This window comes from Haemaphysalis longicornis, unplaced genomic scaffold, assembly GCF_048455015.1.
Source record: "Haemaphysalis longicornis isolate Haplotype H1 unplaced genomic scaffold, Haemaphysalis longicornis Haplotype H1 scaffold_3, whole genome shotgun sequence".
NCBI classification, from domain to species: domain Eukaryota; kingdom Metazoa; phylum Arthropoda; class Arachnida; order Ixodida; family Ixodidae; genus Haemaphysalis; species Haemaphysalis longicornis.
The window spans coordinates 232,429,840-232,449,319 of record NW_027526335.1 but is presented as its reverse complement, the minus strand read 5'-3'; the positions used below and the strand labels follow the sequence as shown (position 1 = coordinate 232,449,319).

General features: G+C 46.5%; 1 protein-coding gene across 3 annotated transcripts in view; it reads left to right on the top strand.

Moving 5' to 3' along the window:
- LOC144176051 (proteasome assembly chaperone 2) overlaps nt 1-1,298 on the top strand; it is a 42,473-nt gene extending 41,175 nt beyond the window's left edge. For all 3 annotated transcript variants that reach the window (XM_077705172.1, XM_077705170.1, XM_077705171.1), the window contains one exon: nt 677-1,298. In XM_077705172.1, coding sequence (XP_077561298.1) covers nt 677-781 — 105 coding nt within the window. In that variant the 3' untranslated portion in view covers nt 782-1,298. The remainder of the gene's footprint in view (nt 1-676) is intronic.
- Nucleotides 1,299-19,480: the final 18,182 nt, after the last annotated feature.

Below are 19,480 nucleotides of genomic sequence, written 5' to 3'. Positions count from 1 at the left end.
CTCAGAGCGCTTGCGGTCTCCCGCCATTATGGGCGTGCCTCCCCATTGGTGCAAGTCGTCAGGCTCCTCCCACTGCCACGCGAAGAAACCGCCCCGGAATTGTGGAAACGAGCGTGACAAAAAGGCACGTGCAACGTCAACATGCACGAAGCGTGTGCAAGAACGGGCCATGCGGTTCACGGAAACAACGTGCAGCGCATGGACAGGGAGGGGGTCGCTATCTTCCGAGGTGCATCAAGCAAGGACAGTTGTGGTTATCACGTACGCACGAACTGCCTATTTTTTTCTTGTGTGTCAAAGTTAAAGGAGAGCAAGGGGTGCGCGCTGCGTCATCCTTTCTTTTTTCTTTTGCTACCCTAAAATGATGCCCCAGCTGCGCCGGTCAATCAGTACACACACCGAAAAACCGCAATTGTGCTTCGGCCAACCGCATCTTAAGCGGTATGTTTATGCATTGAGTTCTGTGGGAGGCAAACCAGCAGTCACCAAAACCGCGGTACGTTCCATCCGGTCCCGCACTATAAGCAGTTACGTTATAAATGGTATACACTGTAGTATGCACCAACTTACTTGTTCCTTTCTGTTTTCCGTTTTTTCATGCTTGACTTAATCATTTGGGCAGGCCTTCAAAATCAACATTGGCAGCCCTGAGCAGGGTTGACCTCTTCCTTTGCAGCCCCCCGCCGAAGGCATTGAGCGGAGTGGGCGACGGGGTCCCTGGCAGACGCCCATCTCGTGGAGCCTGCTGTTCGGTGGCGCACCACCCAACACCATCTATTAGCAGCGTGGGTTGGTGCCCCCCTTCTGCAGAAGAGCCCTTCGTGCCAGCCCAGACCCTTTGCCATGTCCCGAGGGTTGATGTACACTGGGTGGCATTCGCCTGCTCTGTGTCATAAGAGACTGCAATTGCTGCGTGCGTGTCTTGCAGGTTGATTCACTGATTTTTTTATTGTAGTAGCCCTCCTTTTTTATTTGAAATTGGAAGATGATTTGTGTTTCTTGTGGAACACACCTCGGCGTTTGCAGAGCTTTATTGAACTCTGACATGCTTGTTTAACGAATACAGTCGTTTTATGGTGCACTGTGCTTTGACGGCAGCATTCACTGCAATCTGCTGGAACGCTGACAGGCTTTCCCTCATTTCGTTGTAATGTCATTTTTTTTAAGCACACGGCAAGCTCATTTTGGAAGCCGAAATTTGAAATGTTAGTGCCCATCCTCTGTTATTTGCATGATGCTACGCAGCCAATGTTGCTGCCTCAGCACGCTCAGTGAATAAATGTGCTGTGGCGCAGGCATGCCTGCCTCTGTGTCTCTTTCCCTGGCAGCTCCCGTAACTGCAGCAGGGAGCCTTTTGCAGCAAAAGCAGGAAGCTGTGTTGGATTTTACCGTGCACATGGCTTTGCAGCAAGTCAACGTTCACAAAGGAATCCAGCAAGCCTGATGGTCTGCAATCCTGCCCACGCATCGGCAGCTGGCGTAGGCCTGTGAATCACGTTACGTGTACACAGTTACGTAGAAGGCCGCATTGTGTCAAAGCCAGCCGCATACAAATGCTATCCTTTAAAAAGCCAGCAATGTCCACTGGTGCAAAAGACGCAACATGCATGATTCTGCCCATAGGTACACAGCTGGCCTGGACCCACGTCTGTCCTGTGGCTCTGCAAAATAGCACAAGAGGCAAGGGTGCATCACACTCGCTGGCTCAAAAAGTTTATGTTGTGCTTGAAAGGGCCCTTTTGGTGCAAGTCCTTTACGGCCGGGGTGAAAATGCTATGAGCAATGACACCATTGCAACCAATATGATCAAAACCGGTGATGTCAATTTCTGTATTGTCATCATGTCAGTACAGGACTGTGAAGCACAAAAGTGGGTAATCGTTGTGTCCTGGGGTGGAAAATGCGTAGAGAAGATGCCTACAATACATAAAATTTAGTGAACGGTGTTGGTCAACACCTGTCACAGATGCTGTAATTGGCAACGTTTGTCAGTCTTTTTCTTTTAATCTGTGAAGATCTCATTCCTAACAGATATCCTCTTCGTAAAAGTCTTGCAGGTTTCAAAACATGACCTAGCTAGTGAGCTCTGAATCCGATTCGCCTTTTTGTTTGTAGACGTCTGCTAGACCCTGAACAATTCAAGACTGCCCAAACGAATCGGCTCGCTACTCCCCACGTATGAACCCCCTTTACAAGGCCACATCTTTGTACATACCCAAGGGCGGAAACTGGATCTGCCCCTCTATCAGGGAATGGCCAATGCTGAACTTCAAACCCGTAATTACTTGCGTAATGAACCCTCCCCCAGTGTTCTTAATAACTTACTTTTTTGTCACTTCAGTGAAAAAGTGCAGCGGGATATGTTTTTTTATCTCAGCATGGTTGCTGATGTCATAGACTATTGCAGTAACTTGATATCACGCTACAGTATGACCAGAAATGCTAAAAACTCATTCCAACAAAAAGAAATCTCAACGGTAGCGGGAGACGCGAGCGCAAAAGCCGTGACTCTCAATTTAAAAAATGCGCGCTTGCGGAGCGCCACCTGCCAACGTTTTTTCATGCACACAACCGCACGCACACAACCTAACCTGCCGACGGTTAGATTTTAGATTACTTGATTTAGATCTAAAAACGTTGCAACCTGCTGAAAGCAAAACGAACTTTGCGCCATAAATGCGCCATAAAAACGATGCAGCGTGCGAACAAAGTGCTAAACATATTCCACGCTCCTTCCCTGCTCTTTGCTGTTCCAGCTGGTTCCGGCGGCGTGCGAACAAAGCACTAAACATACTCCACACCACTCCACACTCCTCTGCTCTTGCTGTTCTGCGCGCGTGTTTCCGTCTCCAAAACGCTGTAGTGGCCAAACTTCCGGTGACGTCACAGAAAAATAAAAAAAAAAACAAATACGCACGAGTCATTTATGCATTAAGTAGTAATAAGGATGATCACAGAAAGTAAAAGTTTTTGCTGCGCGTGTAAGCATTTGCATCGAAACATTTCACGCATTAACGAAAGTGGGGTGGATGCGCCACGAGCGCCTTCTAGTGGTAGAAACGCGGAGAAAGAAGAAGCCGGGCTGCTATATGCCGGGCTGGGCCAGTGCGGGCGGGCGGTGCTAGAGTGAACTAGAAGTTTTAGAGTGGCCCGACCGGCCGCCCGTAGGGGTGCTCGTTTCGCGCAGAAAATAGCGGCGGCGCTGTAGTCAACGGCCATTGAAAGCGAAAGCGGCGGCTGGCCGCGCGCACGGCCGTGCGCCCAGCCGGGCCAGGACGCGCTTTACGCGTGGAGCGCTGGAATTTTGTTCTGCGGGGTCGTCCAATAGCTGAAATGTACTGTAGGTACAGTGGACTGTGGGTAACGAAATGAAAAATAAACGCTGCAGCGCATTTTGCGTTAGTTTTGCCTTTCCCGCTCGACAACAAGGAAAATTACGGATTTTCCTTCGGTGCAGCATTCGTAACGGATTCTAAATAAAGTTATTGCAGCGACATTTTCGGTAATCCAGTTTCCCATAATAAAGTATTTTGCGTTGAATTGCCTAATATGAGCCAGTTCATGATTGCTTTATGATTGTGTCCTTATTATGCTGCTTGATGGACATGACACGAAAAAATATGAGGACTGGGATGATAGCTTCTGAGAAAAATTTCTTAGTTATTGTCTTGCAATTTACGCTCGGACTGCAGTTATGTGGGTTAATTTCATCAGTTGCGTTTGTTTTTTTATTGCGTGAGTTATTACAGCAGTAGTTAAGCAGTGGCCCGCTTGGGACGGGTCACCGTGGTGGCCGAACAGAAAATGACACGTGCAAGCGAGAGATCTTTTTAACTAAAAAGGGGTTAGCCCAGTGGTCCCAATGACCGTCTTTCATAGAACTATACCCGCAACGTTCTATTAATCGCACCACCTTTCATCTTTTTCGATCAAAAAAGGAGTTGAATCAGATTAACACAAATTTAATTCACAAGTATGCTGAGAGTACAATTACACGCACATAAAACAAATGCAAAACATAGATCAGAAAATATATTGACCGTGATAAAAATGAAAAAATGAAACATAACACGTCTACTATAGAGGTAAAGGTTCAAGAACGCTAGCATGGAGGTTCAAATAAATGGAACTGGAACAAATACACATTTTGTTTTCATTTTCAATAGCCCAGCAAATGAAATTTAACGCGGGAAGTCATGCACAAAGTCTACATATGTAAAGGTTTAGGAATAACGCTAACATGGAGATTTAAATTGACATTTTTGGTCAACGCATTTTCATAATACTCGCCCTCGATCATTAGCGACGGCTAAGTTTAAGGTGTTGCTCCAACCTCCGCATGTAATCACGGAACTTGTTTAAACATTTTATGTAGAAATGAATCCGTGTCGCAATGTATACAGAACCAAACCAAATTTGCTGTCAAGGTCTCACGTGCTGGTCGCAACCAACGCCGTTAAGGTGTTTGTTGTGAATAAGAGCTGCAGCACATCCATAACGCTGTCATGGTGGAGCTCCTTGTCGCTGAAGCAACGTCCTAGAGATCGCTAATAAACTTTAAAAAATGCGCTGAAGGATTCAAAAGTACTCCCAAATTACAAGCGGCATCGTCCCCTGGCATGCAGGATTGGTCCTGCAGACTTGGCACTTCGTTTTCAATGCACACTTCCTTACCAAGTGCCTGCATGCGACATAGCAGCTTAATAAAATAAGAAAGCCCACTAACAACAGTACAAGCATCAACGGTAGGAGTATCCCAGAAGAAGGCTTTTGGTATTTTCGTTCCAAATAGGAACGTAAAAAACAGTAAACTTTTTGCAGCATAGAATGTGCGCCCCGCCGCTTTTGCTTCATGCGCAGTCAAGAAGGGGAAGAGAAGAACATTCCTGGTGCCTGTCCGTCAAATTAATCCCTCTTTAACTCGAACTCTGCTATATCTCAAAATATCTTCTCCAAACTTTTTCTCACCGTGTGCTTACCTCCCATAGGCGCTGCGCATTTGCCCGCTTTATCTCCAAACGTTTTTTCGGAGGACCACGGATGTCTCGAAATACTGGGGAGAGAGGACACAAGGCAAAGTCCGCTGCAGGCAGCTGATAAGGTCTCCGTTCGAATGATTACTCCCACTACTCGCCGAACGCGGTCGTGAAGTGCAAGTTTACGCGCGCTACGCGTCCCTGTTACCGGAATTAATGCTGTCTGGCGCGTACATCATTAAGATAGCTGTGGACGACGCAGCTGATCATGCGGACGACGAGGAGCCTCCAGAAGTGCCTACACCGGCAGAAACAACATACATGCTGCGTCTGCTTTGTAACAAGGTTGAATGTAGCGGTGGCGACCACCAATTCATGCGATGCGTTGAGAATTCTCGGGTACGCTTTTCTGGGATGCAGATGCGAACGCGAATCAGCCGAGCGCAACACAGTTCTTTCTTCTGCAATAATAAAAGTTTCTTTTTCCTGCGAATTATTTTGCCTTTATTACGAAATCTCCCCTGTGCAATAGTGTTTTTGTTAGCAGCTATATATATATATATATATATATATATATATATATATATATATATATATATATAGCAGTAAAAGAAAACTTCTCGAGGAGCCAGAAAAAATACTTGAGAAAATGGTATATATATATATATATATATATATATATATATATATATATATATATATATATATATATATAAGCAGTAAAAGAAAACTTCTCGAGGAGCCAGAAAAAATACTTGAGAAAATGGTAGACCAGGGTTCGCACAGGTCCTTGAAAACCTTGAAAACCCTTGAATTTAGAAGTGTCAATTTCAAGGCCTGGAAAGTCCTGGAATTTTTAAAAGGTCCTTGAAAACCCTTGATTTTTCTGGAGAGAACCAATGGCCCTATCTTTTCACAAGAATTTAAAGTGTTTTCCGTGAATTTTAGGTGTTAAAAATGTAAAGAAACATTGTAACAATCAAGTGTCAGTGTATTGCGTGAAATTACGAGTTTGGTGGATTCTCATTATTACGAGGCAACATTGGGAGCAGCACTCCTAAATAGAATCCATGTCACTATACAATCCAGTGAAACCCGGGTTCTGTTCTCTATCTTGCATGTTCCATCTAGTCTGTGGACGGCCGCTCATTGCGTGTTTGCTGTGCCTCATACGCTCCATCTGCGTTTACTTTTACGTGCAAATGGTGGACGTGTACATAGTTCATCCTGCCTTGCAGCAACACTTGCTGAGTTAATTTCAGATGATACTCTTGCTGACAAAGCACGAGATGCAGGCAACATTAATGAATGAAATTTTGAAATCAAAAAGCCTCAGCAAAGCACCAAGAAAATACAAAAACCTCTAAATACCAACTCTTAAATAAAAAATAAAGCTGGGGGAGCATTCAAGAACCTGTTAGTGCCTATCTAAATGTGCACTAATGTGCTTAGGTATTGGGCAATAACGAAATTTTGCATTGTGTTGACAAAGTTATAAATAATCCCAGATAAAACATAAGATGGGGACCTTGAAAATGTGTTTTCTGGTCCTTGAGAGTCCTTGAAAACCCTTGAATTTTTGCTTTTGAAGCCTGTACGAACCCTGTAGACGCACGATTAAAAACAAAAACAGTGGTTTACTGACGTTTCGACTGCGGTTACTCAAGATGAAGACTGGTCCCGCAGTCGAAACGTCAGTAAACCACTGTTTTTGTTTTTAATCGTGCGTCTACCATTTTCTCAAGTATATATATATATATATATATCAGGGTGTCGAACCGAAAAAAATACCGGTTCGGTTACGGTTCGGGTTCGGTTGAAATAATTTCGTTCCGGTTCAGTTCCGGTTCGACAAAATCACGTACCGAACCGGTTCGCGAACCGGTTCGGGAGCTTGAACCGGTTCGCGAACCGGTTCGATTAGTTGAATTATCACTAAAATTATAAAAAAAAACATTTACTAGTTTAAAACGACCGTCAAATCAAAACACAAACTGACATTCAAAATGGTGCTGCTCCCCAAGGGCAGTGGCGCAATTGCAAAGGAAACTTTAAACAATTAGGAGATATTAGAAAAACACATGAAGTGGCGACGATTTACCACCTTCTTTATCGCTCAGACTTTCTGTTGTCCTAGCAACTATTCATAAAGCCAACGCCAAGAGATATGATGGTGGGATATATTTTCTGTCCTTTCCTTTTTTGTTGAAATCGCAATTGTCGCTATGCAATCGCCCATCACGCTAACCTTGAGGCCTTAAATTTAATCCTGCGTACGGGCGTGTTCAAATACCAGCGCTTAATAACAATGGCGCACATTTTTTATATTTGTAACAAAACAGAAAAATTCTACAACAGGCACATAAATACTACCAATGAATTAGATTATTTGGTAACCCTGAATAATTTGTTAGCTGTCACCTTATCGAATGTGTTAGCCACACTTTTGTTAAAAGTAAGCTTTAGTTACGCTCAGTCACTGCATTATTGCTCTGACCACTGCAATTCCTTTTGCGATACCGAAAGTGTGCATTACAATCAGTATGTCATCGTACCGCCTGAACCCCTACCATCGTTCCGTGTGCTACATTGCGGAATCTTATAACAGATAATGCGGTTAAAAAATGAAAGGGAAATTTGACACGTGGAGCATGAGATGGGACTTTTTGGGTAGACGCTCTTTAATTCGTCCACAGCAGTACTCCCCTCCGGAACGAGTAGCAGTAGAAGCAATGTAGCGAGTTGGGCAAACGGCTTAGCAAACAGCTTAGCCACTGAGCAGCTCCTGCGGTCACACTTGTCAAGTATTAATAATTTGCAGGTGTCGGACCTTTTCAACAAATTATGAAATGCAAAAAGTTTGCACACATCGGGTGTGAGCTTTCGCTGTTGCGCAGTGGAGCACTCCTGCAGCCTGATTTCTCCAATGAAGTCGCAGCTAGGGAAGGGCAAAGTCGTTTTATATCACCTGCAAGCTGCCGAGAATGACATTTCGTTTGGTCAGCTTGCACTACGCTCGCGCCTCCAGCAGCAACAGACCAATGCTACATTGGTGCTCATTCATTTCCCCTGTTGTTACATAAAGCGTGATAGTGTTCAATTGTCTGGAGGGGAAAGTGTGCGAGCAAGTACGAAGTTGATGGTACGGGAAAGAAAAAAAGGCCTGAATTGCATTGACTGTGCAATATCAACAACAGAGGGTCGAACCGTTTCGGCATGAACCGGTAACCGTTATTTCTTTTTCCGGTTCAGTTCCGGTTCGGGTTCAGCGTGCTCAAAAAATAACGGTTCGGGTTCGGGTTCAGTTCCGGAAAAAATACCGGTTCGGTTCCGGTTTTCGGTTCGGTTCGGTTCCGGTTCGACACCCTGATATATATATATATATATATATATATATATATATATATATATATATATATATATATATATATAGATATATATATATATATGTAACGCAGGAGACATGGCGTCCGTCGAACCAACACCTTTATTAACAACTACTTCTTCCTCGTCCACCACTATCGCACCGCACCGTCTCTTGGTGGCTAATCTCCCATTCCGGCCAACTGCCCTGCACCATCCATCTGCGGGACGTCACACGAATCGAATCCCTTTGCGCGTCACTATGACCATTCCGTTCTCAATGACGTGCTTGCAAGGCGGTTTGTCGTTGGGATGCTCTTGCAGTTGGTTAGATGATAGAAGCTGAATAATCGGGTTTCGCGATAGTGCATCAGCTTCGATGTTTTCAGAGCCCTTTTGGTGCTTGATGTTTACATCATACATGGAGAGTTTCAAGGACCATCGAAACAGACGGCCTCGCGGATTCTTGATGTTTTTAAGCCACTGTAGCGCAGCGTGATCGGTGACCACCGTAAAAGGTTTTCCATGTAGATAGCAGTGCCATTTGTCGATAGCGTCAATAATTGCCAAGCATTCAAGCTCTGTGATGGCGTAATTGACTTCATGCTTGAGCAGCTTCCGTGAGTGGTATGCAACTGGGTGCTCCCGGCCTGCTTCATCAGCCTGCTTCAAAACGGCGCCGATACCTTTGCTGGATGCATCACAGTACAGCACACAAGGTTTGGAGGCATCGTAGATGGCAAGAACCGGCTCTTCCGTGACACATTTCTTCAACTTTGTGAAAGCCAGTTGGCAGTCAGAGTCCCAGTTCCACGTAGCGTCTTTGCTGAGGAGGCACGTCAGTGGATGGGCAATTTCACTGAAGTGAGCGATGTACCGACGGTAAACGTTCACGGTACCGAGAAACCGCTGCAGCTCTTTCGGGCGCGATGGTGTGGGAAACCGCAAAATCGCCTCCACGTTGCTTCGTTTCGGAGTGACTGCGCCATTTGAAACCCTGTGTCCCAGGTACTCAATGGATGTTTGTGCGAACTGACATTTCTTCATTTTGAGCCTGACGCATTCGCTTTTAAAAGCGTTTAAAACGGCGTCGAGATGCTTCAGATGGTCAGGAAACGTGTCAGAGTACACCACAATATCATCGAAGTAGTTCGTGACGTGCGCTAAGCGGTGTTTTGCTAGGATGGACTTGACAGCCCGCTCAAAAGTGGCTGGGGCGTTCCGGAGACCGAAAGGCATAACAAGTCATTCGTAGTGACCGGTACGTGTCACAAAGGCTGTTTTCGGAATGTCTTCCGGGTGCATCTTGACGTGCCAGTAACCCGATGTGATGTCTAATGTTGAAAAGTACGTCGATTTCCCGAGAGAGTCTAGAACGTCGTCAATGCGAGGGATGGGTTGGTAGTCGGGCAGCGTCACTGCGTTCAGCTTGCGGTAATCTATGCAGAAACGTGTGCGCCCTTCTCCCTTTTTTCTCTGCCAGAAGTGCCGGGGCAGCGTACGGAGACGTAGACAGGCGTATTACGCCTTGCGTGAGAAGGTCGCTGACTTGTCTGTCCATTTCGACGCTATCGGCTTCTGAGCATCGATAGGGAGCCCTGCGGATGGGGACGTTGTTTGTGACGGGAATGCGATGCATCTCGCTACTGATACACCCAATGTCAGTTTGTGATTTGGAAAAAATGTTCTCATACTTGTGGAGAAGTTGCTTAAGTGCAGACCTCTGAGTTTCATTTAGGTGGCCCAAATCGGAAGTTTGAGGTTCCTGTACACAAGCGTTTTTGTCAGCCGCGTAACGGACTTGTGGGCGTTGGGAGTGGAGGACATCATTTCCTTGGCGTAGGGTCAGGGTGTCGAGGTCTAGAAACAAGTTGAAGAGGCAGGCGCTGTCCAAGCCAAGAAGTAGATTGCTCTTCATTCCTTGCAGAACGTGCGCTTCTATTTCCTTTGTGATTTTTCCGATTTGTAGTTTTATATTGACGCGACCCAAAGTTTTGGTAGATGATGTAACTTGATCTACAGTGATGCATGAATCTCTCATTATTTGTAGGCGAAGGGCTGTCAGCACTGCTTCGCTGATACGGGTAATTGTAGCTCCGGTATCAAGAGTAGCGCTGACTGGGTGCCCGTTAATGAGTGCATCAAAGTGAATTAACATAGCTTTGGGTCGCCCTCCTCGTTTCCCTGGTTGGTAGCGAGGGCGGAAATGCTTGCGCGTCGTGGGCATTCATTGTGCCAGTGCATCTGTCGTGGCAAGCCGGCCATGGCGCAATGCCTGCATTCGGACATGGGTGCTCGGCCCGGCGTATTAGGCGGACGCTGATGGGAATTGCCGCTCGGTGCATTGATCTGTGCGTGTCGACCTGGTGGAACGCGGTGCGACTTAGCTCGGTTCATAGCAGCCTCTACTCTAAGCGCAGCTGAAAGCCACGCTGCTGGGGTGGGTGGAGTAAGCCCGGCAAGAGCCATTTCCATTTCAGCAGGAAGGCCGTCGATGAGCCCTGATATAAGGTTTGCGTCCTTTAGTTCAGCGAGGCGTCCCAGACACATTTTTTCATCGTAATACTCCTTGAGGCTCTGGCCCGATTTCAGGCGGCAATGAATGAACTGACGGAATGGATCCGCGATGGCGCTTGCGAACCGTTCGGTCATGCATGCAACGAGGTCCTCCCAAGCTGTGCCAGTGTCAAACACTTCGGTAAGGTACCAGCGAAAGGCCTCACCTTCAAGGTAATCGGAGAAATTGCACAACTTGTCTCGCTCGGTCCATGCAGCGGCCCCAGTCTTCACCTCGAAGAGTCGGAGCCACTTGTCAAAGGGAACAGCGTCGCTTGCTCCCGAGTACTTGGGGATGGTGATGGCTTTCTTGGATGTTGTCATGATGCGGGGTTGCACGGTAAATCCTGTCGGCTAGTGTAACGCAGGAGACATGGCGTCCGTCGAACCAACACCTTTATTAACAACTACTTCTTCCTCGTCCACCACTATCGCACCGCACCGTCTCTTGGTGGCTAATCTCCCATTCCGGCCAACTGCCCTGCACCATCCATCTGCGGGACGTCACACACACACACACACACACATATATATATATATATATATATATATATATATATATATATATATATATATATATATAGCTGCTATTTCAGGGACCTGGCAGGAAATTTTCTGCATTTGGCTTAACTCGAGCATTTGACTTAGCTCGAAACTCCGCGCTTATCTGAAAATTTTCAGCTAATTTTACGACTTTGAGTTAACGAGAGGTTACTGTATATCAACAATTAACGTTTTCAGAAAACGCATACAAAATGAGAAAGTATCGTTGGGGAGGGGGGGGAGGAGAGGAGGTCGATAATTTCATGGCGGGTAGTACTAGTTTAAAGTTTGCTCAAGCGGAGTCACAACGTTTCTGCGTCTACTTTCTAAGTCAGCTGACCAAAGGCGCAGGTTCGATTCCCGGCCACGGCGGCTGCTTTTGTGATGGAGGATCAAAGCGAAAAACGCCCGTGTCTTCGAGATTTAAGCGCACATTAAAGATCCCCAGGTGGTCAAAATTAATCCGGAGCCCTCCAGTACCGCTTGCCTCATCGCCTGTGTAGCGCCGGCGCGTTAAACCTCATAATCCAAAATAAATCAGCTTCGCAAGCGCAAAATACCGCAGCGAGCAACGCAAATATTGCCGCGCGCAGGCTGGGAGCTGTTGCCGGGGAGCGCCGGCTGTTCAGTTGTTGACGACAGCAGCGCCGCCGCTATACCGGTTTTATTTTCTGCGCGAAAGTCGACCCGGCGGAGCAATGGGAGAGGCCGCCGCTCGGGCCACTCTAAAACTTCTAGTACACTCTAGCGGTGCGTTAATGTCACTGGCGAGGAGGAAATGCAGCTTGCGTAGCAGCACAACAGATGGCGCGTCAAGCACGTTGCCATAGTTTGCACGTTCTTCTATGAACGCGACGCACAAAAATCGTAATATGATCGAATAGGTTGTGAAAATTACAATTACAAAATAGGTTGTGAAGGTTACAAGCTGGACCGCGCTTGAAACGAGCACTAGAAGGAATCCCGGAGCAGGCGACGTCTGCCGACACCGCCTTTCCGCCAAGAGTGGTTCACTCTCGCCACGCTCGCAGGCGGGTTCTCAGATTTGCGCGCGCTTTTCATGTTGCACAGACTTAGGCAGGGCGATGAAGTTAGGACAATGGGAATATGAATGGCAGAGAGGATAAGAACCGTCATTCCTGGGACAAATCATACCTAGATTCTCAACCACATGTTTCTTGTCAAAGCCCCTTTGTCTTACGACAACGATGTTTGAGACGCGAAGATTTCTTCTGCCGCAAACCGACTCCAATGAAAGTTCAGTCTCGCAGCGGATTCGTCGGCGTAGTCTACCCACGATGGCAGCCGGCTATGTATTGGCTGACAGGCGCGCCTTTCGCCTCGCGACAGAGGCGCGACGGAAGCACGGCGCGTTGGTGCCGTGCCCTGCGCCGTGACTTTATCGCGCCGCCGGAGCAAGCCCTGTTGCGCCTCCTCAATAATTCTTGCTCCGTGGGTAGAAAGCACCCGTAAAAAAAACGGAACAATGGCGTCTTCCGGTGTGTGATGGATGTGTGCGATTTGTGCACGAATGTAGTGCATCATAAGGCTCTAAAGTCGTCTGCGCCGTATGTGTCTTGCCAAGTCATTTTTACGTGAGGAAGTCGTGGTGGGCTGTTTTTACTCGTAGCGTTGTCACCTATCTCCTGCCGAGAACGTCCTGGCTTTATTTGTTGCTGGTGTGATGTGTGTCTGTAACGCAATCTCCCTGATGGAATTTGAGTGGCTTTGTTCTACGACAGCAGCGGTGACAAGCTGCAAGGGTTGTTTTTTTTTTTTTGGCTGTGAACACGGGCTCACCCGATGTTAAACGTGAGGCCAACGTAGCTGGTGTTATATTCCAGTTCACTCTACTGACAACGGAAGTATCCTTTACGCAGCGGTTTCGCAGGTTGCTCTGGGCAGTAGTGCAGTCGGAGCAACGATGCGTTTTTATCCTGACGTGAACAGGCGTGATTACGGCATCACTGAGGATCTGTGGAAAGCACAAAACAGTTGTACACAATCGTCTGAGACTGCGTAGCTTACAAACAAAGCAGTATGAACGAGTGCGAATATTTTTCAGGTAATCAAATGTGCTGGCGTTATATACAGAGTGTTTCATGACTGCTACTATTCGCTATGGTTGTTCGTAAGCATCAGTAATGTCGGCCGTACAGATGCACTGCACTACACATCGTGTGTGTGTGTGCGTGCGTGCGTGCGTGCGTGTGTGTGTGTGTGTGTGTGTGTGTGTGTGTGTGTGTGTGTGTGTGTGTGTGTGTGCGCATATTACAGAGGTGGTGCCACATGTTGGTGGCGTCTACGGATAATATAGCAGCACCTGGTGCTTCTGCGGGCCACTACATCTTTCCGTCCCAGGGAACAAACAATCATTTGACAGTCCAGTCTGCACAAAACAATCACCAATACGGTTACTGTCTGTATGAGCCCTCACAGTTGTCAAATCACTGCACGTAATCTTGGAAGTGCACTGGAGGTCTGCGATTTCTCCTGGGCCGGTCAGGTGGTGGCCCCGACATCGAGTCCATTTCCCTCTACCGGTACACTGCACTCCTCAGTGCCAGAGCCTGGAGCCAGACTTTGTGGCTGCGAACCTTGCGGCTGTGGTGGGCTCGGTGGCACGTGGTGGTACTCGCAGATTGTGTTTCGATCACTGCCCCCCCAGGGGCAGTGATCGAAGTCTTCGATGGTGCAGCTCTACTTTGGTAGTCCGTCAACGGGGGGCATGTTGTACGTGCAAGAGTTGTCCTTGTTAGTTTCTTGCCGTGGTGGTGCCTCTTTTGGTACCACTGATAGCTGTGAAGCGTTCCAAGTTCGACCACCTTCCAGATAGAAGGACCAGCGGCCAATTTTTTTGAGGATTTTTAATAGTGGTCCATAACTTGGAGTGCCCTATGGTCCAGGAACTCGTATGTAGGTGCCAACTTGGAACTTGGGGACCCTTGCAGCTCGCTTTTGCTCAGCGTATGCCTTACTTTTTCGTTGACACTCTGCGACTCTTTTTCCGAGTGGACTCGTCCCCCGTGAAGGATTTGTGCTGAAGTCAGCTGTCGGCTGACCAATGACGTCCAAAGAAGTTCTCATGTGTCGGCCATGTAGAAGAACGGCCGGGGAGAGACCGGTGGTGCTGTGAGGGGTGGCTCTGTATACGCCTCGAGCTTTGCGATCGCTGCGCCGCCTGCCGCCGCTTCTCCGCGGAGTTGACGGGATTGGCGCTGCGCGGCCCATAGGGGCTCATGCAGTGTTTTGGTCCTCTTTCGCTTCTTTTTGCCCTTCAAAGTGCTAAAAAACTTGTTATGGTGACGTCTGTGTGTAAACAGAACGTTTAGCCAACAATGGCTATCCGGGAATGCGGATCTGCGTCCTTTTCGGCCGCTGTTACGGGCGTCGGCGACGGCAGCAGCATACCACCGCTGTCACCTCCGAATACGTCCGGCACGAGTGAATTTTATTGTCGCCTCGTTTGAACCTGATACTGGCACAGTGAGAGGTATGTTTTGTTTTGTAGCGCGGACAACGAATGCGGCCTCATTACGAATATATGCGTCGTAGAAAAATATATTTCGGGGATGCGATTACCCAATGCCTGATAATAACTTTCATAAGAATATAAGCCACGCGAAAATGTTAGGTATATTCCAAGGCTCTGCGTCGTGAAAGATGTGCCCTCATGCCTTATAGCAAGAACCAAGAGAAGTGAATTAAACCACTGAAAAATTAATGGTCTGTAAGTCCGGAAGAAACAAAATAGCTCGTACAGAAATGAAAAAAAAAAAAAACTCAGCGCAGCTTCTGAAATGCTAAAGACGTTCGGATAAACTTAAGCTAGCCGGGTAGGACTTACGAGACCAACTAGTGTGCGAAATGCACTGCTATTTCGCGAGACATGGGGAGGAGGAGGGGTACACTTACGTATTGTCGTGTACGATTGCGGAGCGAAATCAAGGAAAGAACGTTTTAGTATCACACACACAAGCTACTCGTTCACGTCACTCTAGTTTTTAGACTTCAACTAACAGCTGATTCCTCGGCGAACGCATTTTTTGAGGTATACAAGTTCAAAACTGATAAAAGGTGTCGTTAGATGAGTGGGATATCTGATAAGGCCTCCGTTTGTGCTAGATTCTGCAGGCTCCCTGCGTCATATGACTATGCTTCGAAAAAACGTTTAGTCGCGAATGGGCATTACTGTGGAAGCCCTTCTCCGGCTTGCTCGCGGAGGATATATATGTAACATATATGAATATTTGCGGGCGCTCATCTCATGACAAGACGCCCAGCATTATTTTTTTTTTGTCGTGTGCTGATCCCGGGTATAATTTTGGATTATCCATTGTACTTACTTCGTAGAATGTTCGGGAAATTTATGTCCAGGTTAGTGATTGAGGTATGATATTGGCAAGCATAACTGGCGTGTTGTCAGGTATGAGCGCTCCACTAGGTTATATAAGCGCACAAAACTGATTTACATCGTATTTATTGCCATGACATGGCCATCTGGAGAAATTATGCTTACGGAGACAGTGTTAGTAAATTTCAGGGCAGTGGAATCACAATCATCTCCATATGCATATCCCTGTTTCGCGATGCCGACCTGTGACGCACACCTGGCGCTTGTACAGACTGAATGTACCAGACTAAGATCGCGTCACACACATTTACACTCTCGTAAACACACCACATTTGCGAACACGAGTGACTGCTCCACATAAATATGTATTTCCAACGCCTACAAATGGTAAATCTCCGTTGTGAACGGGCCCCGAAAGCAACGGTGACAGTGGGGAGCGGGCCGGCGACTCCCGCGGTTGCTTTCGAAACGGGCCGTTAGGAGGATTTCAGTGGCGCCCCTACAGGCCGCGCTCGAGGCGTATACTCCCAAGTACTCAGTCACAGTTTCCTTCACTGGACGCTGCTCCAGCAGAGCCAGTTGAATGTATGACTTCAGTACACGATTAAATCTCTCAACGAGACCACTTGCCTGTGGGTGGTACACGGCAGAAAAGATGTGGTTGATTCCACGGTCTTCAAGGAAGGACTCAAGTTCCCTTGATGTGAAATCGACCGTGAACAGACACTATTTCGGTAGGGTAACCCTCACATGCGAAGAGTGCTAGAAGCAACTTCGTCACTTTGTGAGTGGTAACGTCAGTGCAAAAAGCCACTGGCCCTTTTGAAAAATAACCAACTACGGAAATGGCAAATCGTCAGTCTTCAGGTGCACGCTCAGGTGCACGCTGAGTGTCAATACCTATCTTGTCCCAAGGTTTGTCAGGAAGAGGAATTGGCTGAACTGGTGTGGGTGAGGTCTTGGCACTTTTGTCCGTGTGCTGACAAATGGAAATGCGGATAGCTGTTTCATCATGTTTGCCTAACCCTGTCCATCATACTTCTCTCGGAGGCGTTGTTTAATAGTTTTCACGATACGAGGGTGGGATTTGTGAGCCAGCTGGACAAAAGTCGGTGCGAGCTTGGCGAGAACTACGATGTACTTAGTACGGAAGAGCATGCCATCAACAACTGTCAACTCCTTTCGGACTTCATAGTATGGAGTCAGCTAAGGTGCCCGATTCTTGCGGGGCGGCCACGATGTCTGCACGTAACGGGAAACTTCTCAGAGATTGTTATCCTGTATACTCGCCCGTCTCAGTTCATCTTGATGTACAGACGTCACCAGAGACACTATTTCTTCCGACTCGGGTGGTTTCGTGGTGGGCGGTGACAACTTGTTTGAGTGCTGTGGATGTATTTCGGGGCGTAGCATTTTGGGGCCTTGTGTCAACGTTTTACTTGGTTTGTGTCAATGTTTGGCCATTGTAATGCAGCGTAATTCTCTGCCCACAATCTGGAGACCAAAAGCTTGTACAGCATCAATACCCAGAAGTGATGTTCCACCTTGGGTAATGTTTTTGATTTCTGCACAGTGAGGGCAGGGAACTGTCCGCGCACAGGAATTTTTTCCATGTGAAAAATCCAGCAATGTTAGCTGTGATTTTTTCAGCTCAACTTGGTCTCGGAACATGTTTTGGAAGCTTTGCTCTCCCATTATCAATACAGTTGAGCCAGTGTCCACTAAAAATGTTATGATGCGCGGGGGTGATGCCAGAGAAACAGGTTGAACCCCGACATCAAAGTAGACACCCGTACGCTTAATTGTCAGTGTGAACAGTAAGAATGTTCATGACGCTCTCAGCGTCTTCCTCTGGAACAATTTCGGCGACTCGGGCCGAGCATCTTCCACGCCCGCGACGCAAACTTCGACAGTACTGTTGAAAGTGACCTCGAGGGGGCCACACGTGAAGCAGGTTCAACCGTGGGCTTAACCAAGGAGGATATAAAAACTTGCAGATCTTTATATCCTCCTTGGGCTTAACAGGCAGACAGTTGGCAGTTATGTGCGACAGCGCCACTACAAAATACACTACAGTAGTATTCTTTACAAGTTATGAGAAAGGTACCATAGACATTGCTGAATTTGGACCCCGTCATTGCAGAAAGCTGAAAGTATGTGGCCCCGCGGCATTACGTCACGTATTTTTGATAAATTCATTTTAAAAATCCACATGCACGCAGTGTTTTATTAGGCCTGCTACGGTGCTGGTTCGTTGTTCCCGTTGCTAATGAAGGTGGCATCAAAGGGGCCGACAAAGGGTGTACTGATCTCGAATTGCCGTTATTTTTTTGGCAGTGTTGGATTCTGTCGGAAGTGTTGTCAGCTATTAAAGTTATTTTGGAATTGTGCAGTGCATTTCCGAGGAATGAACCCAGCAATTTATCTTTTCTTTATTTTTCTTCACAGTTTGTAGAATGGCCTTCGTGAGCAATAAAAATGTGTTTTTTTGAAATTGTGCTTCATAGTGATGGCTGAAGTTTCATGATTACATGCAGTTTAACAGTAGAGTATGAATTTTTTCAAAGGAGTTTACAAAGTGTATTGGCAAACAGTCAGGTGTCCAGCGTCCCCTTGCAATGATAGAGTCGTTATTCTACAAAGTGAGACAATTGTTTCAGAGACTTCCCATAAATCTTTAGTTTGTTTAGATCTTTAGTTTGTTTAGTCGTCTACAGGCCACCAGGGAAGAACGTGTTAATGTTTTTGCATGAATTAGAGCAGCTATTAATCAAACTAAACAAACATGACAATCTTATCCTTGTTGGCGACTTTAATATAGATATATCCACACCTGGAAAAATGGGAGTCTCGGAATACCAAACTCTCATTTCAGGCTTTGGGCTCGAACACAAAATAGTTGGTATAGCTAGAGAAGAGGTCGTCGGAGGCAAATTAACTTGACCATTGACCATATTATAACCCGAATAGACGACGGGTCAGTATTGTTATTAATAGCCAGTATTATAAAACAAAAAATCGCTGACCATTACTTTGTGACGCTTACCGTGCGCATGGATTACGGAGATAATTCTGACGAAAAGAAAATTAAACAAGTTTCAATTGTGGACAATGTAAAGGTTGACAAGTCCATAGCTGAGGAGCACTGGGACAATTTGATAGGTCTAGACCATACGAAGGCGTACGATGAACTCGCTTCAAAATTGCAGCACATATATAGGTCAAGCCAAAGAACGGTAACGATTAAACAAAGAAAGAAAGACAAACCATGGTTAACTCAAGAAATAATGGAGTTAAGTTATCTGAAGGAACGTTTGTACCGCAGAAGTAAAGCTAACCCAGCTGATGAAATTTTAAAACATGAATCGAGGCAAATGAGAAATAAACTTACCGCCAAAATAAGGCTGGCCAAGAACAATTACTATATAAAAACAAACTAAATAGCGGCCGGAAGGATATAAGAAAATCATGGCAATTAGTAAACTCGTTAACGGGCAGAAAGCCAAAAGATGGCATAGACGAGGTTATTACGATCAACTTCCCTGAAAGACAAGCTGAGGAATTAGCAAATGAGTTCAACGATTGTTTTGCGGACACCGCCAGACAATTAAGAAGTCAAAGTGTCATAAAACAGCCACAAATATTCAGTCCGAAAAGTAACATGCGTTCAGCATATCTACCTGATATA